Here is a 25,122-nt window from a genome sequence, read left to right as displayed (position 1 = left end):
CAGGACCAGGGTGTCAGGACCAGGGTGTCAGGACCAGGGTGTCAGGAGGAAGAAACTCTACCGAGGCACATCATGGGATATACAGAACTTTATAGGTCGCAGGCTTGTTGTTCAGAGCTCCTTTGACTATTCAAAAAATCATCATCATTGACTCACACACATGGACTTTAGAACCATATTCGTCAACGTCTCCCAAAATAACATGATAAAATAACATATCTGCACAAATAAATGTTTTAATGAAAATGTTGAACTTTTGCATAGCTGAAGAAGCGAAGGGCTGCATCCACGCTGTGAAACTCTGGGATGCTGAGAAAACCCCAAAATCTTCTTCAACAGTGGACTACTTTACAGCTGCACAAATGAACACACAGGCAAGGTTGTTCTGGTAGCAAGGAGACTACACGTCTCGAAATATAAAGATCAAACGCGCTCACTACAAGTTATCGTTGTATCCTTCTCACCCACATTTGGGCACCCTCCAACTTAAGTCAGTAACATCAGCCCTGGCCCATAGAAGGAGTCTCTGCATTGATTACATGTAACAATATACAGTATGTATATACATCAGTTGCTGGAAACTATTAGAGCTTAATAACAATATTAACATCATTATAATAGCATGTGTTCAAGGAATGTCAAATGGACCACAGTGTGTTACATAAGGTGACATCAAGGTCGGCAGGTAGCCTAGCAGTTAAGAGTGTTGGGCCAGTAACCGAAAGGTCACTGGTTCAAATCCCCGAGCCAACTAGGTGAACAATCTGCTGATATGCTCTTGAGCAAGGCACTTAACCCTAATTGCTCCAGGGATTCTGTCAATAATGGTGGATCCCTGGCTGTGACCCCACTCTCAGGGGGAGTGGGATATGCAAAAAAATATATATAAAAAAATCAAATAAATGTGTACAATAGAGCAAATGTAAGCACCCAGCTAATTATTATATTGATCATTTACCTGCATTAGACATAGTATAATCCGTCCCACATACATGCCATGTGTCATCATTATAACAAGCCACATCCACGAGTAAGCATACCTGGACTTTTAGCTTGAATACATGTTAATCATTAAATCTATGCCCAAATAAGAGGTGGTTACAGTCCATAAAAAGGCCTACTCCTTCAGAGCTCAGTGTCCATGATACATAAACTTTAAAAAAGGTTTAACTCTAACTTACTGTGATTTGATGACCGTTCACATTTTGTTTGCATAAATGAGTCTATAAAGGGCAACTTCATCACATTATCACATTTACAGAACGCACAGGGAGATACTGCTTTGAGTTGATCGATCTCTGTGGATTCATGGTGACAGTCTCTGCACAGAACAGAGTCCATACTGTCCATATTGTAGACTATGGTCGGCAGTGAAAAGCAGCTGGAGAGTACAGGCTTGTGTATCTCCTCAGTGACGTTAAAGCACCCTCTCTTTCCAACGTTCACTCATAACCAAGGCCATCATCCCGTCCGGCAGGAGAACACCATTTATAGACCCCGTCGCTGGAAGATAAAAAGCGAGTTGTTACTGTAGAAGTGAAATTTGTTTTTGCCACACAATTACAGAGCAGCTTTTGTATAAGCACTGAATAAGCAGTTAAAAGAGAGATGGATAGCATGTTTAAAATGACCCCAGATTCCTTGTCAGACCCAGCCTCTGAACACCACTTTAACAGCTCCACATCCATCACTATGCCCCGAGTCTTCTTAGGTCCGTGTGTGTTCATATTACCTTTTGTAGGGGCAGGCAGCCAGGAAGGCATAGTGAGGAACCAGCTGCACGTCTGCTTTGATCTGACTGTTACAGCCAAATTCAGATACTAAGTCACCCTGCAACGAGCCTGGCCCACACAGAAAATGGACTATATAGGGTGTGGAAACATTGTGTAATGTTCTCCCTCTCTGTCTGTGTAATATGTATCAATGTGTTCAAGGATGGGCTTAGGCAGTGCCAAGCACCAGGCTTTATTCCCCTTCAGGGCCTCCCTTCAGTTGTGAGCTGAATTAGAATGTGATGCTTGGCTTGATCCAACTGGGGAATATCACCTTCCAACAGCAATAAGAGGAGTCTAGTCAGTTTTTGAATTGTCTTTTACCACTGGAATCACTGGAATCAGAACAGCTGGAGATGCTGTGTGTCTTGGCACAACAAGAGAACAAACTAAGGATAATGATGTTAAAGGGGCATCAAAGGTCAGAAAAACGTCCAAGATGTCTTGGAAACTCAGAGATACAGTACATACCGCATCATATTGCATTGATGTTTGAGGTTTCTACTGAATCTGAGGATGCTTCATGCGTTCCATTTGTGTTCATCATAATCATATTGAGCTTCTCTGTTCCATTCCTCGTCTCCTCTTTTCTTCTCCTCTTCCGCCTGCAAAGTTTATGTCGACTGAGACAGAAAAAGAATATTAGAAAGTAACCCATTCCAATTTGTGATGACATCATTTACTTATGTGATGGCATCATCTGTCCTGACTCTCACATGAGCTATTCACCAAAAACATTCTCGCAGTATCACAGAGTTTAGTTATGTACGGTATTTTCTTTAAGCACACAAGACTCTTTTGTTAAACTGATACAACACCTGGCACTCTGTCTCTCTTTTGGGTAAAAAAAAAATGAGAGGGGAGAACAGGGCAGATACATACAGCTTGATGGAAAACCAAAGGTAACATGGCCACAAGCGCTTCATTAAAACTTGGCCATTCATGGGATACACACAGATTCCTTACATCCCATCCCAGGGCTAGTATGACTGGCTGTGAGGTGATGAAGCTGTATGTCCACCTTTTCCACTCTCTCTCTCACACACACACACACACACACACACACACACACACACTCCCTCGGACAGGAAGGTCGCAACATAAAGTAAATCTGTCTGTTTAGCTACTTAACAAATGTGTATTTTACTCACTGTGCACAGATGCAGATGAATATGATGAGCAGTATGAGGAAGACCAACGCTGCTATCACACAGGCTATGATGATCTGCCTCTGGTCTCCTATACGCCAGGCCAAATCAACATACTCACACCTGGACCCAATGTACCCTTTTTCACATCTGAGACAGAGCAAACACACAATTCACCTGCTGCGATTAAAATGTGGACAACAAGTTTGCTTTATTGTTCCTAAGAAAAACAACAAAATAACTTGAAGCGCCTGGGCTATGAGAAAACAAGCAGATGCTGGTCTGTCAGATCAGCTATTCGAGCTGTTCCTAATGAACTGGTCCCGCTGATTGTGATTCTGAGATGCTTGATGAAATGCAGTCAGACCATATGACACCAATCATACATCTGTCTGCCTTTGTTGTTTTTAGTTTAAGTGCATGTGTTCTGTGCAGGGTCACAGTAAACAAGGTCAGCACATTCAGTAGGGTCAACGAGGGATTTCAGTGTTACTTGTCAGACATGAAAGTAAAAACAGAACCTTCATACTTGTAATAATAACGGGGAAATATTCTGCTACAGTTATCAAAATAGATACAAATTAAACATGTTTTCACTGCAGTGAATGTTGAGTACGCAGCATGTTCTTGGCTTGAGACCTTCTGCCTTGGATGTGTACAGATAAATGATTGGGGCCCACAGTAAGGGTCGGGTGAGTTGATTTACCTGCACGAAGGAGTGTTCTGTTCCTTCACAAAGCGGCACGACCCATGGATACAGTAATTCCTGAACTCCTTTGGACATTTGGTGAAATGGCCGCTCCATTTGGCTTGAGTTGCAGTTTCTATTGAGTCTACGGCAAGCGCAAAGAGACAAATACAGGGGAAAGGGGGATTATAAAGTCACTATTTTGATATATAATATCCTTCTGACAAAAAAGATTGCATTGAAAAGGTGATGTAGAATAAGATACAAGTTTGAAGTGAGAGGCCCCTTTCAAACTTGTCATGAGGTCCCTGTTTTCCCTTAGTAACCTGACTCCGGGGGGCCAGTGTGACTTGTCATATAAATAGGCTCCTGGCATCATGATCTGAGGAAGGACCAGGAACTGAACTGACCAATGGGGCAAGACTGGTGTGATTGAGGATAATAATGTGTCAATTACAGATTTATAACTAATGAAATTCTGTCAAAGTAAAAAGAAACTGATATCCTCCTCAGCCTAATTTGATAGGCTGTGTAGAAACACACAAACAGAACATTCTGACCACTATAGTAAAGAGAATGGAAACCTTATTTCACTATTTTATTCTCCTCTATTCCCTTCCAGTGAGTCATTGGGTGGGTAAAAGAATAATGAGGCTTAGTTAACATGACAGAGAGGGAGAAAGCCCCAATTGTAGTGTGAAACATGAGAGCATGCCTCTGACCTAAATATTGAATAGGTGCAGATCTGGTTACAAAGGAACAGCAGGTGTAAATTGATCTAGGTATTTAACTGAGTAGCTGTATGTGCAGCCAGTCATCACACCATATTTCCCAGGAATAAGTATGGTGCAGAGGTCTAAGGCATTGTATCTCAGTGCTAGAGGTTTCACTACCGACCCTGGTTCGATTCCAGGCTGTATCACAACCAGCTGGGATTGCGAGTCCCATAGGGCAGCGCACAATTGGCCCAGTGTCATCGGGTTAGGGTTTGGCCGGGGTAGACTGTCATTGTAAACAATAATTTTTTTCTTAACTGACTTGCCTAGTTAAATAAAGGTGAAATACAAAACATTTAACAAATGTAAACTGAACATAAGAAGAATAGCACACTGCAGACAGGTAATCAGGAACGACCCCCACCTCCCCTTGATAAAATAAACTTCACTGTATCACTCCATGTGGGTAAATACAATGGTACGATCAGTAGTTGATTAGAACTCTTAGTTGTGAGGATTATCATCAAACAGCAATTGACAAATCCTGAATAGTGGAGGCCCTAACCGAGGCTGCTTCAATTGACACCTGATGTCAGCCTGCCGTCTATAGAGAGCACATCTAATTAGCAGTGAGGAACCGAACCCAGTGCACATCTAATTAGCAGTGAGGAACCGAACCCAGTGCACATCTAATTAGCAGTGAGGAACCGAACCCAGTGCACATACACAGCTGGTGCTACATTTCACAATACCACTCACAGGAAAGGTAATGACTGCACGGTCAATGACTGCACGGTCACTGGTGGCAAGAAGGCTTTCATTTGCACTATGGTCTCTGTTGGGGCTGGTACATGACACCTCCTCCTGATACTAAAGGGCTGGGTGGAGAAGCATTTGATATTCCAACTGTTTGAATGAACCACTGTGTGAATGACGCAGTCCTGGAGTATGGCCTTCAAATTTAACGACAGAGCAGGAATACTGAGTATAAGAATGTTTTTCAAGTGCACTTAGTCTCTTTACAAAATGTACCGTGTATGTAATCACAAACACCTTCCTATTCTAATCCAACAGGTTGCTTCTAAACCTGAGTAACTCAAACACGTTAACACATGTGCATGTCAGATGGTAAGAAACACTTTTATGTATGCCTTCTTCAAACTTCAAACAAACTTTCATGGCATGATTATCCCTCCATAAGTTTATGTTTCTCGGGGGGGGGGGGGGACAATATACCTGTGAAGTTGTTTGTGTTGCCTTGGTGATAGCGGGACACATTCTTGTTGGCCGGCTCCTCAGTTGCATTCCATTCAGCCAGAGAACATTTGCATAGGGCCAAAGCTACAACCAGAAAACAAACAGAGCTGATCTCAAAATGCCCAAACATCAAGTCAAATCCATACAATTAAATTATTTTAGAATCTGAAAGTTAAGGACAGAGCAAAGGTTGTGGAACTTAATGTTTGGCAGTAATTTGACAGTAATACCCCCAGCTTGGGTTTTGGGGTTTCTGGGATTCCCAACACTGTGATAACCTTACTAAAGGTAGTCTTGCATTCAATCCAACAACACTGTTAGTGTTTCAGAATATTCAGGACAACAAAATCCTGCCATGATACAAATGTGGGTAATGGGGAATAAAGCTACTGTATCTATGAAGCAAATAGATGTGATTATCGATAGTCTATGTTATTGGTTTGGATATTGTTGGCATGTGCATTGGGGAACTCTATTTGCTAATAGAGGGCTATGGAGTGGTGGATCATTTGTTGATCATCTGTCACACCAGCATGCTAATTGCTGCTGTCAATCACAGTATAGACAGGCACATAAGATGATTTATATTTTAGTCATTTAGCAGACGTTAGCAGAGTGACATTTTCTTTATACTAGTCCCCCATGGGAATCGCACCTATAACCCCGGCGTTGCAAAAGCCATGCTCTACCAACTGTGCTACACGGGACTACATTACATATCCCAAAGTTATAGTTTGAATAAACGAAAACTAGTGAGGTAATATAAGAAAGACATTTGTAATAATACCTGAAAGATATAAATATCAAAGGAAATACAATCTTGAGATAGATGTTGTAAAACAGTACTAAGTCAGTTATTAACCAGATTATAGGCAATTATATTCCAATACAATCAGTAAATAAAGTTAGTGTGAGTTTGAAGAGTTATTCAACTGGAACACAGAACGGTGCCTCTTACCTGTGACTATTCCGACATACAGTTTGCATGCCTTTGCCATGTCCGTGAGCAACGAATATACTATTCCGGGTGGATAAATAGGTAAACGTAGATTTCGTTTCTTATATAAAATCCGGTCAACAAGTTCACTATTATATCCTCTGTTTAGTAGGATACCCTGCTTCCCGACTCACGAATAATGTGGTTCCTAAATGCGTGATCGCGTACCGGTGAACTACAAGGGCAAGAGATACTGCGCAGGCTAGAGGTTTGAATGGGTGAAATGGAACCTGAACATAATAGTGCCACGCCCACCTAATCATGTATGTGCGAGTGCACTCTACCAGTGCAGTTTCATTATGGCATGCAGCTCAAACTGGAGATTGGCTACTAGGCTATCAATTAAGGTGCAATCCGTTTGATGTGCGCATAACCTAATGCAACAAGTTATTAATATACTGTCATTAAAACACATGACAGTTCTTTAGAACATAATTTGAAGATATGATGCATCTTTATCAAGATGGTTGTCCTGTTAGCAAAAACGTAAACAATTGAAGAATATTTCAAGGTGCATCCCATGATATTTGCATATACAAATATAGCACTTGCATATATTTGCATAATGCACATTTTATGGATTTTTAACTAAAATATTAATCGTTTTACCTGCATCAGCACATTTTAGTGACCTCTACTGTGAACTGTTGGTAAACGGCAGACGGCGCCGGCTAATGAGACTGTGGGCTAGAACGGTGGTCAGAGAGTTTGTTTGTGTTTATTGGCGTGCAGGCCTCACTATTCAGGCAATGTGAGTCTGCCCAGGTCTACCTATGTGTGCTCTTTCTCACTTTCAGCCCACTCTCTATCGAGGCCTACTCAGTGCACAATGAGCCCTCTGCTAAAATGTGAACTCAGGAATAGTTCGTCTATGGACATCAGCGCTGCAATGCCAGGCAATATGTAGTGGATATAGGAAATCCTATACTGGGGTAAAAGTAATGTATCCAGCGAAGGCACAATTCCAGATGTAGCTGGTTCCTTGATAGCGGAAGCCTTGCCAATAACTATCCAAGAGGTTGATCAAAAGTGTCAAAGCACATTGCCTGTCATTTGTCCCATTACCCACGATAATGGTATGTTGATAACTAGGTCATCTCAAATGGTAGTAGGCAAAAAGAATGCAGTGACTGTCAGCCTCCTGACAGTTTGCCTGCTGTGGAGTAGCAGCCTATTCACAGACAAAGTTGTAGCACCACATGGTGGCCACGTTGTGCTGTTGCTGCGGTTTTTTTCATGAAAGTAGTATTTACCCACTATGTTCCCATATGGATGATACTGTATGGGCCATCTCAAATATCTCATCTTCTGAGTTGCACAAAGCAATCATACATTCAATCTTCATTCTACTAATACGACAGCGAAAGTTCTCATTGTAGGTCCTGCTCATTGACTCGTACAAAATGTACAGTACCATTGGATAATTCATTTTAAATGATGTCACACCCCATGATCATTTCACACCCCATATACATCCCATATGAAGCACTACAATAAAGAATGAAAGGAGTAGAGCAGCCCTTTCCCCTGTGGGGCCTGCTACACGGCAGCAGTCATCCCTAAACCAGTTTTGGGGTTTCTGTTTTACAGACAGATGTTGTATTTAAGCTGTCTCCTCTCATCACTTAGGCCCATTCACTGGAGTAACAGCATCACTTCTGCAGAGACAAAAATGTTGAGTGTGTCAAGACTGTTGTTTGAGTGGCTTCTGTTATTGCACATTTTAATTGTTTGTGGAAAAGTAAGACAATTGTACATAATTAAAAACAATGACATTTGTATTACAACTTAAAGCATACATAGAAGAAATGCTGAGGGTTTATTTTGCTTGTGTGCCCTATTAATACATGGTAATGAACACTTAACAAAACTAAACAAATACCTCTCTTTAGGCCAGCAGAAAGACCAAGAAGAAGGAATTGGATGCCATGAGAGCCCAGAGAGCATCCTCCAATGTCTTCTCCATGTTCAAGCAGACACAGATCCAGGAGTTTAAAGAATTGAGCTCACACATGATAACAAATATCATGTGGTTCATCATGTCATGTTATGAGGAAGCACAACAATGTTCCCAACCATAGTGAGTAAGGACAAATATGGTATTGTTTTTCATAAAAAATTCTGTAAGCCTTTTCTTTCCCTGGGCTAGGTGTTCACACTTACCGACCAGGACAGAGATGGGTTTATTGACAAAGAAGATCTGAAGGATACCTATGAATCTCCTGGTCGGTATTTCAATGATACACTATTTCAATTGCCAAACGTATGTGGACACACCTTCAAATTAGTGGGTTTGGATGTTTCAGCCACACCAGTTTCTGACAGGTGTATAAAATCGAGCACACAGCCATAGACTAACATTGGCAGTAGAATGGCCTATACTGAAGAGCTCAGTGACTTTCGTCAAATGCCCTGCTAGAGCTGCCCCGGTCAACTGTAAGTGCTGTTATTGTGAAGTGGAAATGTCTAGCCGCAAAGTGGTAGGCCATACAAGCTCACAGAACGGGAGCACCAAGTGCTGAAAAATCATCTGCCCTCAGTTGCAACACTCACTACCAAGTTCCAAAGTGCCTCTGGAAGCAACGTCAGCACAATAACTGTTCACCGGGAGCTTCATGAAATGGGTTTCCATGGCTGAGCAGCCGCAAACAAGCCTAAGATCACCATGCGCAATGCCAAGCGTCGGCTGGAGTAGTGTAAAGCTCGCCAACATTGGACTCTCAATTAGTGGAAAGGTGTTCTCTGGAGTGATAAATCAGGCTTCACAATCTGGCAGTCCGACAGATGAATCTGGGTTTGGCAGATGCCAGGAGAACACTACCTGCCGCAATGCTTAGTGCCAACTGTAAAGTTTGGTGGGGGAAGAATAATGGTCTGGGGTTGTTTTTCATGGTTCGGCCTAGGGCCCTTAGTTCCAGTGAAGGGAAATCTTAACGCTACAGCATACATTCTAGATGACTCTGTGCTTCTAATTTTGTGGCAACAGTTTGGGGAAGGCCCTTTCCTGTTTTGAGCATGACAATGCCCCAGTGCACAAAGTGAGGTCCATACAGAAATGGTTTGTCGAGATCAGTGTGGAAGAACTTGACTGGCCTGCACAGAGCCCTGATCTCAACCCCATTGAACACCTTTGGGATGAAATGGTACGCCGACTGCAAGCCAGGCCTAATCGCTCAGCATCAGTGCCCGACCTTACTAATGCTCACTTACTGTAAAACAGCTAATGGTTGTTTGAATGGTGGTGATGCTTGATATCTCAACTATCCTCCAGGTAAGCTGAATGTGAAGAACAATGAGCTAGAAGACATGCTCAAAGAGGCTTGTAGTCCCATCAACTTCACCATGTTCCTCAACCTGTTTGGAGAGAAGCTGCATGGAACAGATCCAGAAGAGATCATTCTCAACAAATTCCGAATGTTCAATCCTGACACTAAGGGTTATGTACACATAGTGTAAAGTAGTTAAGTAAACATACATTAAAGTACTACTTAAGTAGTTTTTGGGGGTATCTGTACTTTACTATTTAAATTTCACTACTTTTACTTCACCACATTCCTAAAGAAAATTGTTTACTTTTTACTCAATATATTTTCTTTGACAGCCAAAAGTACGTGTTACATTTTGAATAATTAGCAGGACAGGAAAATAGTCAAATTCACGCACGTATCAACCGAACATCCCTGGTCATCCCTACTGCCTCTGATCTGGCGGACTCACTAAACACACATACTGAATTTGCAAATTATGTCTGAGTGTTGGAGCGTGCCCCTGGATTTCTGTAAATTTTAAAAACAAGAAAATGGTGCCAACTGGTTTGCGTAAGATAAGGAATTTGAAATGATTTACACTTTTAATTTGACTTTTGATACTTATGTATATTTTAGCAATTACAGTTACTTTTGGGCGGCCATTTCTGAGATACTGGATCTGGCACCGACAATCATACAATGCTCAAAGTCACTTAAGTCACTAGTTTGGACCATTCTAACGTTCAACGGAACAGTAACTGACTGCTTTTTTTGGAAAATCAGATTCATTAGCAGCTCAGGTACAGTTGAAGTCAGAAGTTTACATACACCTTAGCCAAATACATTTAAACTCTGTTTTTCACAATTCCTGACATTTAGTCCTAGTAAAAATTCCCTGTCTTAGGTCAGTTAGGATCACCACTTTATTTTAAGAATGTGAAATGTCAGAATAATAGTAGAGAGAATGATTTATTTCAGCTTTTATTTCTTTCATCACATTCCCAGTTGGTTGGAAGTTTAAATACACTCAATTAGTATTTGGTAGCATTGCCTTAAAATGGATTAACTTGGGTTAAAAGTTTCAGGTAGCCTTCCACAAGCTTCCCACAATAAGTTGGGTGAATTTTGGCCCAGTCATCCTGACAGAGCTGGTGGAACTGAGTCAGGTTTCAGTTCTGCCCACACATTTTCTATAGGATGAGGTCAGGGCTTTGTGATGCCCACTCCAATACCTTGACTTTGATGTCCTTAAGCCATTTACCACAATTTTGGAAGTATGCTTAGGGTCATTGTCCATTTGGAAGACACATTTGCGACCAAGCTTTAACTTCCTGACTGATGTCTTGAAATGTTGCTTCAATATATCCACATAATTTTCCTTCCTCATGATAACATGTACAGTGGGGCAAAAAAGTATTTAGTCAGCCACCAATTGTGCAAGTTCTCCCACTTAAAAAGATGAGAGGCCTGTAATTTTCATCATAGGTACACTTCAACTATGACATACAAAATGAGAAAAAAAATCCAGAAAATCACATTGTAGGATTTTTAATGAATTTATTTGCAAATTATGGTGGAAAATAAGTATTTGGTCATCTACAAACAAGCAAGATTTCTAGCTCTCACAGACCTGTAACTTCTTCTTTAAGAGGCTACTCTGTCCTCCATTAATTACCTGTATTAATGGCACCTGTTTGAACTTGTTATCAGTATAAAAGACACCTGTCCACAACCTCAAACAGTCACACTCCAAACTCCACTATGGCCAAGACCAAAGAGCTGTCAAAGGACACCTGTGGTGCAACGTGGCATTGGTGGATGGAGCGAGACATGATGGGCTGGCCAGTCCATAGTATCAATGCCTTCCTCTTGCAGGAACTGCTGACACACTCCAGCCACATGAGGTCTAGCATTGTCTTGCATTAGGAGGAACCCAGGGCCAACCGCACCAGCATATGGTCTCACAAGGGGTCTGAGGATCTCATCTCGGTACCTAATGGCAGTCAGGCTACCTCTGGCGAGCACATGGAGGGCTGAGCGGCCCCCCAAAGAAATGCCACCCCACACCATGACTGACCCACCACCAAACCGGTCATGCTGGAGAATGTTGCAGACAGCAGAACGTTCTCCACGGCGTCTCCAGACTCTGTCACGTGTTCAGTGTGAACCTGCTCTCATCTGTGAAGAGCACAGGGCGCCAGTGGCGAATTTGCCAATCTTGGTGTTCTCTGGCAAATGCCAAACGTCCTACACGGTGTTGGGCTGTAAGCACAACCCCCACCTGTGGACGTCGGGCCCTCATACCACCCTCATGGAGTCTGTTTCTGACCGTTTGAGCAGACACATGCACATTTGTGGCCTGCTGGAGGTCATTTCGCAGGGCTCTGGCAGTGCTCCTCCTTGCACAAAGGCGGAGGTAGCGGTCCTGCTGCTGGGTTGTTGCCCTCCTACAGGCCGTAGGAGGGCAACAACCCAGCAGCAGGACCGCTACCTCCTCCACGTCTCCTGATGTACTGGCCTGTCTCCTGGTAGCACCTCCATGCTCTGGACACTACGCTGACAGACACAGCAAACCTTCTTGCCACAGCTCACATTGATGTTCCATCCTGGATGAGCTGCACTACCTGAGCCACTTGTGCGGGTTGTAGACTCAGTCTCATGCTACCACTAGAGTGAAAGCACCGCCAGCATTCAAAAGTGACCAAAACATCAGCCAGGAAGCATAGGAACTGAGAAGTGGTCTGTGGTCTCCACCTACAGAACCACTGCTTTATTGGGGGTGTCTTGCTAATTGCCTATAATTTCCACCTGTTGTCTATTCCATTTGTACAACAGCATGTGAAATTTATTGTCAATCAGTGTTGCTTCCTAAGTGGACAGTTTGATTTCACAGAAGTGTGATTGACTTGGAGTTACATTGTGTTGTTTAAGTGTTCCCTTTATTTTTTGGAGCAGTGTATATACTTTTGTATCTGTTTCCTCCAGCATCTTCACAAGGTCCTTTGCTGTTGTTCTGGGATTGATTTGCACTTTTTGCACCAAAGTACGTACATCTCTAGGAGACAGAACTCGTCTCCTTCCTGAGCGGTATGACGGCTGCGTGGTCCCATGGTGTTTATACTTGCATACTAATGCTCCCAAGGATGAACCAGACTTGTGGAGGTCTACAATTTGTTTTCTGAGGTCTTGGCTGATTTCTTTTGATTTTCCCATGATGTCAAGCAAAGAGGCACTGAGTTTGAAGGTAGGCCTTACATCCACAGGTACAACTCCAATTGACTCAAATTATATCAATTAGCCTATCAGAAGCTTCTAAAGCCATGACATCATTTTCTGGAATTTTCCAAGCTGTTTAAAGGCACAGTCAACTTAGTGTATGTAAACTTTTGACCCACTGGAATTGTGACACAGTGAATTATAAGTGAAATAATCGGTCTGTAAACAATTGTTGGAAAAATTACTTGTGTCATGCACAAAGTAGATGCCCTAAACGACTTGTCAAAACTATAGTTTGTTAGCAAGAAATTTGTGGAGTGGTTGAAAAACAAGTTTTAATGACTCAAACCTAAGTGTATGTAAACTTCCGACTTCAACTGTATCTAAGAGATGGAAACCCGGATACTGTACAGACATTTGTCTGCAAACCTTTCAGGTTAAACAGATGTTCCAATCGCCTACCTTCGACCCAGCAGGAAACCTGGACTACAAATCCCTCTGTTACATCATCACACGCGGAGAGGAACAGGAGGAGTAAAGGATCTATGTTAGTGCTGTCAACATCAGACAGGTGCTGATGGTGCTACTGGTTGATCTGTGTTTGAAATGTGAATAACACGCTGCATTGCTGCCTCTCTCGGATTCAGCCGAAGTTAAATATGTATATATTGAGAATATAAAACCCCAAAATATAAACCATGTAAAGCATTACATGTTTTGAATTCATTACTGTATTTATTTTCTCATCCAAATTATGTTGTACAAATATATCACACACAAAAAGTTTAGAAAAGACTTGTATCCCAGTGTACCAAAATAGAAAATTGCACAATTCAACTACTTAACATTACTGAGTAGAAAATCAAGTAACCAGAACGTAAACAAGTTGAGTTAAGTCTAACGTTTTTGGCATCAAATATGAAACATAATTTACGTACAACAAGTATTGCATTTAAGTGACACAGACTGAAACGGTATGAGTCCTCTGAAATTTTAAAACCCTACTCACAATGTACTAAGACTATTTATACAGGTTGAAAAATATACAAAAATGTAATACATGTAGATGAATAGTTATTTCCAAAGACGATCGAATCCTTTCACCACATTTAGTGGTTTACATTCTTTGGCAAAGTCATACAGCTGTGTTTAGTGCAATAGTCAAGTACAGTATTTCCTTCTCTTAGTTTAGACAGTGAGTTTACCTCCATCTTCTCAAGTCCTCCTCTCCAATTGGGGTCATCGGCAGGCCAGCGCCTGGGCCTCGCTGAGGACATAGAAGGCAAAGGAATAACCAGGGAGTCTGAGATGTTCTCCTGCAGGAAGAGGAGTGCCCTGGAGCGATGGAAGTGTTCTTTCATCCACCATCTTCAACACCTCTCCGTTGAGTTTCACAGACCTGGAGATCACAGCACACTGTTAAGTCTCCTTTCTATTTTTAGTAGTATGGCATCCTTTACACTGACAATATTACAAAGCAAGACAAAAGCAAACACTTCCTTGAACTGTAATAATGAAAAGCGACAAACTTAAGGTTAGTGGCCCCATTGATGGGAATAAAGGTTACTGGTAGCCTACTTGGAGTAGAGTCCCTCCTCGCCAGGCTGTTCAGACTGTAGAACGAAGGCCTCGCCGGTACTGTTAGAGATTGTAACAGGCACAGAGATCCTCGCAGGGCCCTTACTCAGGTTCAGAGCAAACAATGTGACTGCTCCACTTTTGTAGCTTGTGCTGTAGAAGAGAGAACATCGAGGAACAGTCAGGATGGTTGTCGCACATACAAACACAAGTTGTGGCTTCATTTTAAATACAGCTGGATTGTGGAATACCTTTTCTTGTTAGTGCAGTGCAGGTAGACCCGTACTCTTTTCGTCTTTCCCAAAATGGAAAAGGCTTCTATACTCAGCACCTCTGGTCCAACAAGCCTCTTGTACAGAACTGATAGCCAGTAATCCTGCCAAAGTGATACAGCCATAAACTAGATAAATGACTATACAGTCAGGTCCAAAATTATTGTCACCTTTGATAAAGATAAGCAAAAAAGACTATCAACATTTTGCAATGGCCATCTCAGTCTCCGGACTTGAACCCCATTGAAAACCTATGGTTTGAATTGAAGAGGAGAGTCCATCAGTGCAGACTAAGGATATCTAGGATCTGGAAAGATTCTGTATGGAAGAATGGTCAAAAGTCCTTCCCAATGGGTTCTCCAATCTCATAAAAGATTTTAGAAAACGGCTCAGTGCCGTTATCCTTGCAAGGGAAAGGTTCCGGATTATTGAAAACAGGGGTGCCAATAATTAAAACAAATATTTTATAGATTTTTTTATTACTTGTTAAAAACACACATACACATATATACATATACATATATATACATATATACATATATTTCTCTGAGAAAAATATTCACAAATTTAGCATACAATATAGCTGTATTTGTATTATTTATTTGATAAGGCCTTTTTTGCTCATCTTTATCAAGGGTGCCAATAATTATGGACCTGACTGTATATAGAAATGGGACAATTCATAGTATAGACAAACTATTGTCACAATCAACAAATACTTGGATCAATTATGTTTTTTCAGGAATTCAGAATACAGAGGAGAATAAACAGGAATTGCTCTTACAGGAAGTGGATCCAGGTTCTCATCTACCAGGTGGTAAGTCCCAGATCCAATCAAAACCTGTCTGATGAGAACATCCAATCCGAGCTTCGCACCCAGGCCCAGTTTATCCAGCCACCTGTAATCATTAAACATTTATTTTACACCACACACAGTACTTTAATACATTATAACGTTTTTATTGCAAAGAATGAGATTCTGACACATATCATCTGATTTAGATACACGCAACCTTATTCAATGAGAATGCAATATGTAATCCTTCGTAAGAACCTACTGCCCTCACACTTGATTAAGTCAATGTTGGATACATCATGTGGCATTCCTTTCATTTTTTTTGCATGTGAGACTACTATTGTAAGTCTTCCTGGAACAGGGCATGGTTGAAAGGCTGATCATGAGGCTCACAGGTGACCTGTAAATTCAATGAAAACCACATGTTCTGGAATAGCAGAGATTCCCTTCCATGAGAGTAGACTAACAACACAATTGACTCAACTACCGCCAATGTAATGAGGCTGTAGGTCTGTAGTCTCTCTTCCCACAGTGGAGCACCATGAGTCTGGCAAGCGAGACCAGCCTGACTGTTACAACCTCCAGAGTAATCCAGATGAAAATGATCAGATGCTATCAGGGTGTGATACTGACTGGGTCTATCTATATCCTGATCAACACCAACATACACACACTCACATGAATCCAGCGACAAATGTGTCAGACAGGCCCTTAGCCCCGCCTCCATAGGCAGAACTAGTCTCTCCAAGCCACACCTTCTTCCCAGGGGAGGTCAGCTCAATGGTCTGCGGACACACGAAACAGAAGACCCATTTAAAGTCCTTACTGAACTGCAATACATTCATAGTACATTTATAAACATGTACATGTGTTAACTTTTTCTTCATTACCTCCATGACTTCATGTGTTTTTAAGGCCAACGTGTTTAGCACCTCAGGGTCTAGGAAATCTTCTAGAGACGTGTCTCTTCCATTGACATAATAACTAACAGAAGGGCAGAGCAATCAAGGATGAGTAGAACTTCATATCAAACACAACAGAATCACTAAGAATAAAATCACATTTTCAGATTATATGGTGTGTAGACCATTTCTCTCATCTGACACACACACACCACCGGGGGGGAGGCAGGGAATGGTTGAATCAACGTTGTTTCCACATCATTTATTAGTATTTTTTTATTGTTATTTAGTTTGACCTTTTTTCACCCCAATTTCAATCTTGTCTCATCGCTGCAACTCCCCAGCAGGCTCGGGAGGCGAAGGTCGAGTCATACGTCCCCCAAAACATGACCCGTCAAACCGCGCTTCTTAACACCTGCCCGCTTAACCTGGAAGCCAGGCGCACCAATGTGTCAGAGGAAACACCGTTCAACTGAAGACCGAAGTCAGCCTGCAGGCGCCCGGCCCGCTACAAGGAGTCGCTAGAGCACGATGAGCCAAGTAAAGCCCCCCCCCCCCCCCCCCGGCCAAACCCTCCCCTAATCCAGACGACGCTGGGCCTGTTGTGCGCCGCCCTGTGGGACTCCCAATCACGGACGGTTCTGATACACCCTGGGACCGAACCCGGGTCTGTAGTGATGCCTCTATCCCTGCGATGCAGTGCCTTAGACCGCTATGCCACTCGGGAGGCCATTTCCACATCCTTTCAACACCAAAGAAAAAAATAGTATGACATTGAATCAACGTGGGAAACTGATAGATATGTTTTTTTAAGTCATCAACATAAATGCATTTTAAAAAAAATGTAATGCAGCTTTTAACCTAAATCCAATGACATGGTGAAATGTTTTGATGATTTCACGTTGAATTTACGTTAGTCGATAACCAAAGATAAATTGAAACTAGACATTGAACTGACGTCTGTGCCCAGTGGGATGTGAAGTCTAGTCAGTGCAAGCAATTACAAACAGTTATGTTAAGTTCCTCTTACCCCTTGTGGCAAACCCACTTACCCAACATCACAGGCACAATCATAAACTATTTCTGTGTTTGTTCAGTCTCTGTGTTTGCGTCAAAGTCAAAGGCACCAACACGACATCTGACCTTAGCATTCCGGCCGCGTTCCTAGGAAACTAAAAACTATGCAGTATTTAGTTTTTTTACGTGTTATTTCTTACATTGGTACCCCAGGTAATCTTAGGTTTTATTACATACAGTCGGGAGGAACTACTGGATGTAAGAGTAACGCCAACTGACCATCATTATGACCAGGAATACGACTTTCCCGAAGCGGATCCTCTGTTTTGCCTACCACCCAGGACAGTGGATCAGATCCCAGCCAATGAACCAAAATAACGATGCCGTAAAAGGGGCAGACGAAGCGGTCTTCTGGTCAGGCTCCAGAGACGGGCACATCGCACAACGCTCCCGAGCATACTACTCGCCAATGTCCAGTCTCTTGATACCAAGGTTGATGAAATCCGAGCAAGGGTAGCATTCCAGAGAGACATAAGAGACTGTAACGTTCTTTGCTTCACGGAAACATGGCTCACTCGAGACACGCTATCGGAGTCGGTACAGCCACCTGGTTGCTTCACGCATCGCGCCGACAGAAACAAGCATCTTTCTGGTAAGAAGAGGGGCAGGCAGGTATGCCTTATGATTAACGAGACGTGGTGTGATCATAACAACATACAGGAACTCAAGTCCTTCTGTTCACTTGACTTAGAATTCCTCACAATCAAATGTCGACCGCATTATCTACCAAGAGAATTCTCTTCGGTTATAAATCGCAGCCGCATATATTCTCCCCCAAGCAGACACATCGATGGCCCTGAACAAACTTTATTTGACTCTATGTAAACTGGAAACCACACATCCTGAGGCTGCATTCATTGCAGCTGGGGATTTTAACAAGGCTAATCTGAAAACAAGACTCCCTAAATCCTATCAGCATATCGATTGTGCTACCAGGGCTGGTAAAACCCTAGATCATTGTTATTCTAACTTCCGCGACACATAAGGCCCTCCCCCGCCCTCCTTCCGGAAAAGCTGACCACGACTCCATTTTGTTGCTCCCTGCCTATAGACAGAGACTAAAACAGGAAGCTCCCGCGCTCAGGTCTGTTCAACGCTGGTCCGAAAAATCTGATTCCACGCTTCAAGATTGCTTCGATCACGTGGATTGGGATATGTTCAGCATTGCGTCAAACAACAACATTGACGAATACACTGATTCGGTGAGCGAGTTTATTAGCAAGTGCATCGGCGATGCCGTACCCACAGCAACTATTAAAACATTCCCAAACCAGAAACCGTGGATTGATGGCAGCATTCGCGTGAAACTGAATGCGCGAACCACTGTTTTTAATCAGGTCAAGGTGACCGGAAACATGACCGAATACAAACAGTGTAGCTATTCCCTCCGGAAGGCAATCAAACAAGCTAAGTGTCAGTATAGAGACAAAGTAGAGTCGCAATTCAACGGCTCAGACACAAGAGGTATGTGGCAGGGTCTACAGTCAATCACAGATTACAAAAAGAAAACCAGCCCTGTCGTGGACCAGGATGTCTTAGTCCCAGACAGACTAAAATCAAATCAAAATCAAATCAAATTTATTTATATAGCCCTTCGTACATCAGCTGATATCTCAAAGTGCTGTACAGAAACCCAGCCTAAAACCCCAAACAGCAAGCAATGCAGGTGTAGAAGCACTAAACAACTTCTTTGCTCTCTTTGAGGACAATACAGTGCCACTGACACGGCCCACTACCAAAACCTATGGACTCTCCTTCACTGCAGCCGACATGAGTAAAACATTTAAACGTGTTAACCCTCGCAAGGCTGCAGGCCCAGACGACATCCCCAGCCGCGTCCTCAAAGCATGCGCAGACCAGCTGGCTGGTGTGTTTACGGACATATTCAATCAATCCTTATCCCAGGCTGCTGTTCCCACATGCTTCAAGAGGGCCACCATTGTTCCTGTTCCCAAGAAAGCTAAGGTAACTGAGCTAAACGACTACCGCCCAGTAGCACTCACTTCCGTCATCATGAAGTGCTTTGAGAGACTAGTCAAGGACCATATCACCTCCACCCTACCTGACACCCTAGACCCACTCCAATTTGCTTACCGCCCCAATAGGTCCACAGAAGACGCAATCGCAACCACACTGCACACTGCCCTAACCCATCTGGACAAGAGGAATACCTATGTGAAAATGCTGTTCATCGACTACAGCTCAGCATTTAACACCATAGTACCCTCCAAACTCATCATCAAGCTCGAGACCCTGGGTCTCGACCCCGCCCTGTGCAACTGGGTACTGGACTTCCTGACGGGCCGCCCCCAGGTGGTGAGGGTAGGTAACATCATCTACACCCCGCTGATCCTTAACACTGGGGCCCCACAAGGGTGCGTTCTGAGCCCTCTCCTGTACTCCCTGTTCACCCACGACTGCGTAGCCATGCACGTCTCCAACTCAATCATCAAGTTTGCAGATGACACTACAGTGGTAGGCTTGATTACCAACAACGATGAGATGGCCTACAGGGAGGAGGTGAGGGCCCTCGGAGTGTGGTGTCAGGAAAATAACCTCACACTCAACGTCAACAAAACAGATGATCGTAGACTTCCGGAAATAGCAGAGGGAGCACCCCCCTATCCATATCGACGGGACAGTAGTGGAGAGGGTATTAAGTTTTAAGTTCCTCGGCATACACATCACGGACAAGCTGAATTGGTCCACCCACACAGACAGCGTGGTGAAGAAGGCGCAACAGCGCCTCTTCAACCTAAAGAGGCTGAAGAAATTCAGCTTGTCACCAAAAGCACTCACAAACTTCTACAGATGCACAATCGAGAGCATCCTGTTGGGCTGTATCACTGCCTGGTACGGCAACTGCTTCGTCCACAACCGTAAGGCTCTCCAGAGGGTAGTGATGCACAACGCATCACCGGGAGTAAACTACCTGGCCTCCAGGACACCTACACCACCCGATGTCACAGGAAGGCCATAAAGATCATCAAGGACAACAACCACCCGAGCCACTGCCTTTTCACCCCGCTATCATCCAGAAGGTGAGGTCAGTACAGGTGCATCAAAGCAGGGACCGAGAGACTGAAAAACAGCTTCTATCTCAAGGCCATCAGACTGTTAAACAGCCACCACTAACATTGAGTGGCTGCTGCCAACATACTGACTCAACTCCAGCCACTTTAATAATGGAAAAATTGATGTCAAAAATGTATCACTAGCCACTTTAAACAATGCCACTTAATATAATGTTTACATACCCTACATTACTCATCTCATATGTATATACTGTACTCTATACCATCTACTGCATCTTGCCTATGCTGTTCTGTACCATCACTCATTCATATATCTTTATGTACATATTCTTCATCCCTTTACACTTGTGTGTATAAGGTAGTTGTTGTGAAATTGTTAGGTTAGATTACTCGTTGGTTATTACTGCATTGTCGGAACTAGAAGCACAAGCATTTCGCTACACTTGCATTAACATCTGCTAACCATGTGTATGTGACAAATAAAATTTGATTTGTATGCTACACAAGGGACAGTTCAACTTACTGGTGCCAGGTGCATGCATCAATTGCTTCTGCCCCACTCTCCAAGAACCTATGAAAAGTAAATGGGATACGATTGTTCAACATATCCCACGTGATTGGTGGTTATGTAAGAAGAATCTATTGATCTGACGTTAACCTGCCCTCAGACCACAGGAGACACAGTTGAGGGATGAGAGTTTGTCCCGTAGACTGTACAAACAAAGCAGTTTCCCAATAGGGGAAAGAGCCAGGATATGTTTGGAATACTTTTTGCCTTTTCGATAAGAGATGAATGAGTTGGAGTAACGATTAACAGTTAAAGGGATACTTCGGGATTTTGGTAATGAGGCCCTTTATCTCCTTCTCCAGATTCAGATGAACCCGTGGATACCTCATTGTCAAAATCCCAAAGTATCCCTTTAGGGTTTGAACCACAGCCATACTTGGGTATAGACATACAGTAGGTGGATATAAAGGAGAGAAGCAGTAACAAACTACAGCTGTGAAATGACAGAAAACACCTATGAACTATACAAACAAGAGGTTAGTCTCCCACTACAGTGGAAGTGATATTTAACCTTGATGAACGAAGGTATGCAGGTCACATGTCGTAATTCAATTGTAGAATCCTATTTTAATTCAATTCCTTTAGTAGTTTTCTAGTTAGCAACAACCTTTTGGTGTCAAGATGCTTCTTACATTGATTGAGGAGACTTCCAATACTATTTCTTTAGTTAGTACAACAGCCTGTCCATTAGGACTATATTGGGACTACTTTATATATAGGCTACATAAAGGGACAAACTCTCACCCCTCCAGTAAGTCTCTCCGGTGGTCCCGGGGTTGGCTAATGTCTGGTCCATAGAGTCCAGTGTTATGGTAAAGTTTGGATTCCTGCAGAATCTTGCGGAGTTGAACAAAATCTTGGCCGAGCTGATATCCATCCACCCTGATCCCTGCCTTCTTCTCATAGCTGTTGGGCTCTAAAGGGAGACAGGATTTTTGTTCTACCAACCTTACAATACCTAAATCATTTAGTTGAGAATTCCCTGTTTCAGTCATTAACACAATGAAAGATGGCTTAGTTAGTATAACACTGTAAATACTGGGGGCCTCAAAATTATTACCATTGCCCAGCTCCCAGGACATGCTGTACTGTTTAGATTCACAGTACCGTAGGAGGGTCCTGGCATTACTGCTGTCCCAGGAGTTCCCAGAGGTCCTGAGCAGCTCGTTGAGCCCAAAGATGAGGTCTAATCCAGAGCAGTTGGTAAAAGAGTAGAGCAGATCCACTGCACACTCTGTCAGGGGAAAAAATACATTTTAAACGTTGTATTCTTCTTTCTGTGAATTTGCTCAAGTGAAATGGGGTGGTTCCAAGATAACAGCTAAACAAAAGAGCCAGTGTGTTGTGAGCTAGACTGATGCTACCTTCATGACCACGGTTCATACCTGTGAACTTTACACTCCTATACTTCCTCTGCAAGTCCTCCTTGTCGAGAATTATTTCCTGTAGAGTCCATTCCTGCTTCAGCCTCTTTTCCAGTAGTGGAGGCAGCTCCAGCCTTTCACATATGTCATCTGACAGCAGATTAGCAAACAGGAACCAGACACCAAGTGGCTGTGAGTCACTCAGAAGCTGATGACCTAAGATCTACCTCAAACTAATGACATTGCTTGAGATCTGCCTGGTTTACTGCGTGCATTCAAGCTGACTCTTTGTGAATCAACGTACTGTTCTATCTCTCAATGCCAAACAGGAATCATGCTGAGGAGTCAAGTGACCACAGTCAAACCACACACATCAAAATAGCTGCTATTGAAATGTATAGATATGACATTATGCCTGACAATGTCTGTGGTGTAATGTGACTCACAGTTGAGATGAGTAACAATGTATGCCATATTTACCTGCATCAAACACAGAGTTTTTGTGATTCTCGTTTGAATGTAAAAATGTTGGGTTGAAGGTCATGAAATCTTGTCTTGTCCCTCCAAATCTCAGAAATGCTGGAGTCAAAGCTTTTGCCAATGTCCTCAGCTTTGGAGACCTTGTGGAATGAAATAATGTTTAGTTCAGTATTTATGGAGTTTCATAAGATTATGTAGCGCTGGTCTCTGAACTGTTTTTCTGTTAGGCTAAGGACAAAAACAACTTCGAGTAAGTAACTGAAAACAACAAAAAAATAAGACCCTGGCTGATTCGAATATAGTCGTCAAATTTTTTTTACTAATGGTAATAATTTGATAAAACTCACACAATTACAATTGTGCCAAAAACAGTGGTGGAAAAAGTAGAGAATTGTCATACTTGTGTAAAAGTAAATAATAGAAAAAGTGAAAGTGAAAGTCACCCAGCAAAATACTACTAAAAGTATTTGGTTTTAAATATACTTATGTATCAAAGGTAAATGCAACTGATAACATATACTCAAGTTTCAAAAGTAAAAGCATAATCATCATTTCACGTTTATATTAAGCAAAACAGACGTCACGATGTTCTTTATTTACGGATAGCCAGGGGCAGACATAACTTACAAACGAAGCGTTTGTGTGTGACCAGGGTTGTTCTCTTTATGAGTGCGTGAATCTGACCATTTTTCCTGTCCTGCTAAGCATTCTTTAGGAATGTAGAAGAGTAAAAGTTGTCAAAAACATACATAGTGAAGTACAGATACCCCTCAACTACTTAAGTAGTACTTTCAAGTATTTTACTTAAGTACTTTACACCACCGGCCAAAAATAGAAACGTTAATGCTTGCCTTACTCACGTTAAAAGGTACATGAACTTCTCTTCAGCGACTAGACTCGCGTCTATGGCAACAGACAAAAAACGTTCATTCACTTTCTTGAGTACTCGAGAGAGGTCAACATTCAGATTTACGGACTCAAAATTCCACTCATCCCTCGCAGACTCGGCACTTGCTACGACATAATATCCATACGATAGAATAGATATCATCACAAATGCTAAGATTGATATTCCTGACATAATGAAATGGCTAGACGCACAGTCGGCTCAACTCTAATTTATATCGCAATGTGTAGGAGGACAATTACAACCCAAATCTACTGGTGCTCGCATTCCCTCACTATCCCAATAAATGCGTCGATCGGTGTAAATCCATCATTGTCATTAGTAAATTGGTATGCAGTTATGGTCGGATTCAATTGTTGAGCGGAATCTGAGTTTTGCCTGGTCCAGAAAAGTCCTTGGTGTGATCCTCATCCAAACGAGAGAAAACAAAGCATTTTTTTCTATCGGCAGTGCATGCGAAACAACAAAGTACAAATGCAGAAGCTTGCGTGTGATAGGCTGCCACAATATAGCATCGTTAACTAGGCTTGGCCATGATCGTGTGGGGGCGGTCTCAACACAGAAGGCCGGGATGATTTTGAAATAAGAAATATATGTTATGTAATTTGAGATTTTTTATTTTTGCTTCGCTTGGGATTCTTATTGCGAAAAATACATTTCCATACTCACCTGCTTGTGAGAGATGTGTGATAAGTGAAGTGATGGAGAAGTAACCTACATGCTCAGTGTCGATTTTAGCACCAGTCCCAACACTTTTCCACCTGTCTATCAGCGGAGCCTTGTCTGGCAGTGAAACAGTTCATTCAGCCTCATTTACTGCCTTTAAAAAAACATGGCTGATATGGCTAGCTTACTTAAACAAATGTGGTTTGTAATGACAATTGAGATGTATAAACAATGGCATAAGGGGACGACGAACAGATAAGAAATCAGCCCTTGCCTTGACAGGAAGCCAGTGTAGGGACGATAGCACTGGAGTAATATGATCAGATTTTTTTGGTTCTAGTCAGGATTCTAGCAGCCGTATTTAGCACTAACTGAAGTTTATTTAGTGCTTTATCCTGGTAGCCGGAAAGTAAAGCATTGCAGTCGTCTAACCTA

General features: G+C 42.5%; 3 protein-coding genes across 4 annotated transcripts; 1 reads left to right on the top strand and 2 right to left on the bottom strand.

Annotated features, from left to right (window-relative positions):
• Positions 1-220: 220 nt before the first annotated feature.
• Positions 221-6,811, bottom strand: btc (betacellulin, epidermal growth factor family member). Its single transcript, XM_021602817.3, has 6 exons — positions 6,540-6,811; positions 5,561-5,665; positions 3,627-3,753; positions 2,924-3,070; positions 2,244-2,395; positions 221-1,503 (listed from the first exon to the last, which is right to left on the bottom strand). The coding sequence occupies exons 1-5, from the start codon at positions 6,577-6,579 to the stop codon at positions 2,248-2,250; spliced, it is 567 nt and encodes a 188-aa protein (XP_021458492.1). The 5' UTR covers positions 6,580-6,811; the 3' UTR covers positions 221-1,503; positions 2,244-2,247.
• A 1,035-nt stretch (positions 6,812-7,846) lies between these two features.
• LOC110522936 (myosin light chain 5-like) lies at positions 7,847-13,580 on the top strand. The gene is made up of 5 exons (XM_090236674.1): positions 7,847-7,858; positions 8,471-8,576; positions 8,726-8,803; positions 9,850-10,019; positions 13,479-13,580. Exons 1-5 carry the CDS (start codon positions 7,847-7,849, stop codon positions 13,578-13,580), a joined length of 468 nt encoding a protein of 155 aa, XP_090092800.1.
• Positions 13,581-13,757: 177 nt separating this feature from the next.
• On the bottom strand, positions 13,758-24,574 carry hpse (heparanase). 2 transcript variants are annotated; one of them, XM_021602816.3, is made up of 12 exons: positions 23,975-24,574; positions 23,115-23,254; positions 22,656-22,784; positions 22,331-22,504; positions 22,015-22,186; positions 21,226-21,273; positions 16,579-16,672; positions 16,367-16,473; positions 15,677-15,791; positions 14,872-14,996; positions 14,621-14,773; positions 13,758-14,441 (listed from the first exon to the last, which is right to left on the bottom strand). In XM_021602816.3, exons 1-12 carry the CDS (start codon positions 24,193-24,195, stop codon positions 14,282-14,284), a joined length of 1,638 nt encoding a protein of 545 aa, XP_021458491.3. In that variant the 5' UTR covers positions 24,196-24,574; the 3' UTR covers positions 13,758-14,281. The 2 variants fall into 2 exon arrangements, with proteins under 2 accessions (XP_021458491.3, XP_090092763.1); XM_090236637.1 differs by lacking the exon at positions 22,015-22,186 and having other exon boundaries at positions 23,975-24,513.
• Between the last annotated feature and the right edge of the window lie 548 nt (positions 24,575-25,122).

This window comes from Oncorhynchus mykiss, chromosome 5, assembly GCF_057628025.1.
Source record: "Oncorhynchus mykiss isolate SJ-2025 chromosome 5, ASM5762802v1, whole genome shotgun sequence".
Lineage (NCBI taxonomy): Eukaryota > Metazoa > Chordata > Actinopteri > Salmoniformes > Salmonidae > Oncorhynchus > Oncorhynchus mykiss.
This window is presented reverse-complemented; position numbering and strand designations above follow the sequence as displayed.

What these genes read in the sequence shown, in the direction of transcription:
- btc (XM_021602817.3), bottom strand. Translation starts at nt 6,579, where the DNA reads ATGGCAAAGGCATGCAAACTGTATGTCGGAATAGTCACAG. An exon ending in CAGAACACTCCTTCGTGCAG is followed by an intron (nt 3,071 to 3,626) that starts GTAAATCAACTC and finishes GCTCTGTCTCAG; the next exon opens with ATGTGAAAAAGGGTACATTG. An exon ending in TTCATCTGCATCTGTGCACA is followed by an intron (nt 2,396 to 2,923) that starts GTGAGTAAAATA and finishes TTTCTGTCTCAG; the next exon opens with TCGACATAAACTTTGCAGGC.
- LOC110522936 (XM_090236674.1), top strand. An exon ending in GGATACCTATGAATCTCCTG is followed by an intron (nt 8,804 to 9,849) that starts GTCGGTATTTCA and finishes ACTATCCTCCAG; the next exon opens with GTAAGCTGAATGTGAAGAAC. An exon ending in ATCCTGACACTAAGGGTTAT is followed by an intron (nt 10,020 to 13,478) that starts GTACACATAGTG and finishes CAAACCTTTCAG; the next exon opens with GTTAAACAGATGTTCCAATC.
- hpse (XM_021602816.3), bottom strand. Translation starts at nt 24,195, where the DNA reads ATGTCAGGAATATCAATCTTAGCATTTGTGATGATATCTATTCTATCG. An exon ending in CGGAGAGACTTACTGGAGGG is followed by an intron (nt 21,274 to 22,014) that starts GTGAGAGTTTGT and finishes TACTTTTCATAG; the next exon opens with GTTCTTGGAGAGTGGGGCAG. An exon ending in GAGGAGGGACTCTACTCCAA is followed by an intron (nt 14,442 to 14,620) that starts GTAGGCTACCAG and finishes TGTGATCTCCAG; the next exon opens with GTCTGTGAAACTCAACGGAG.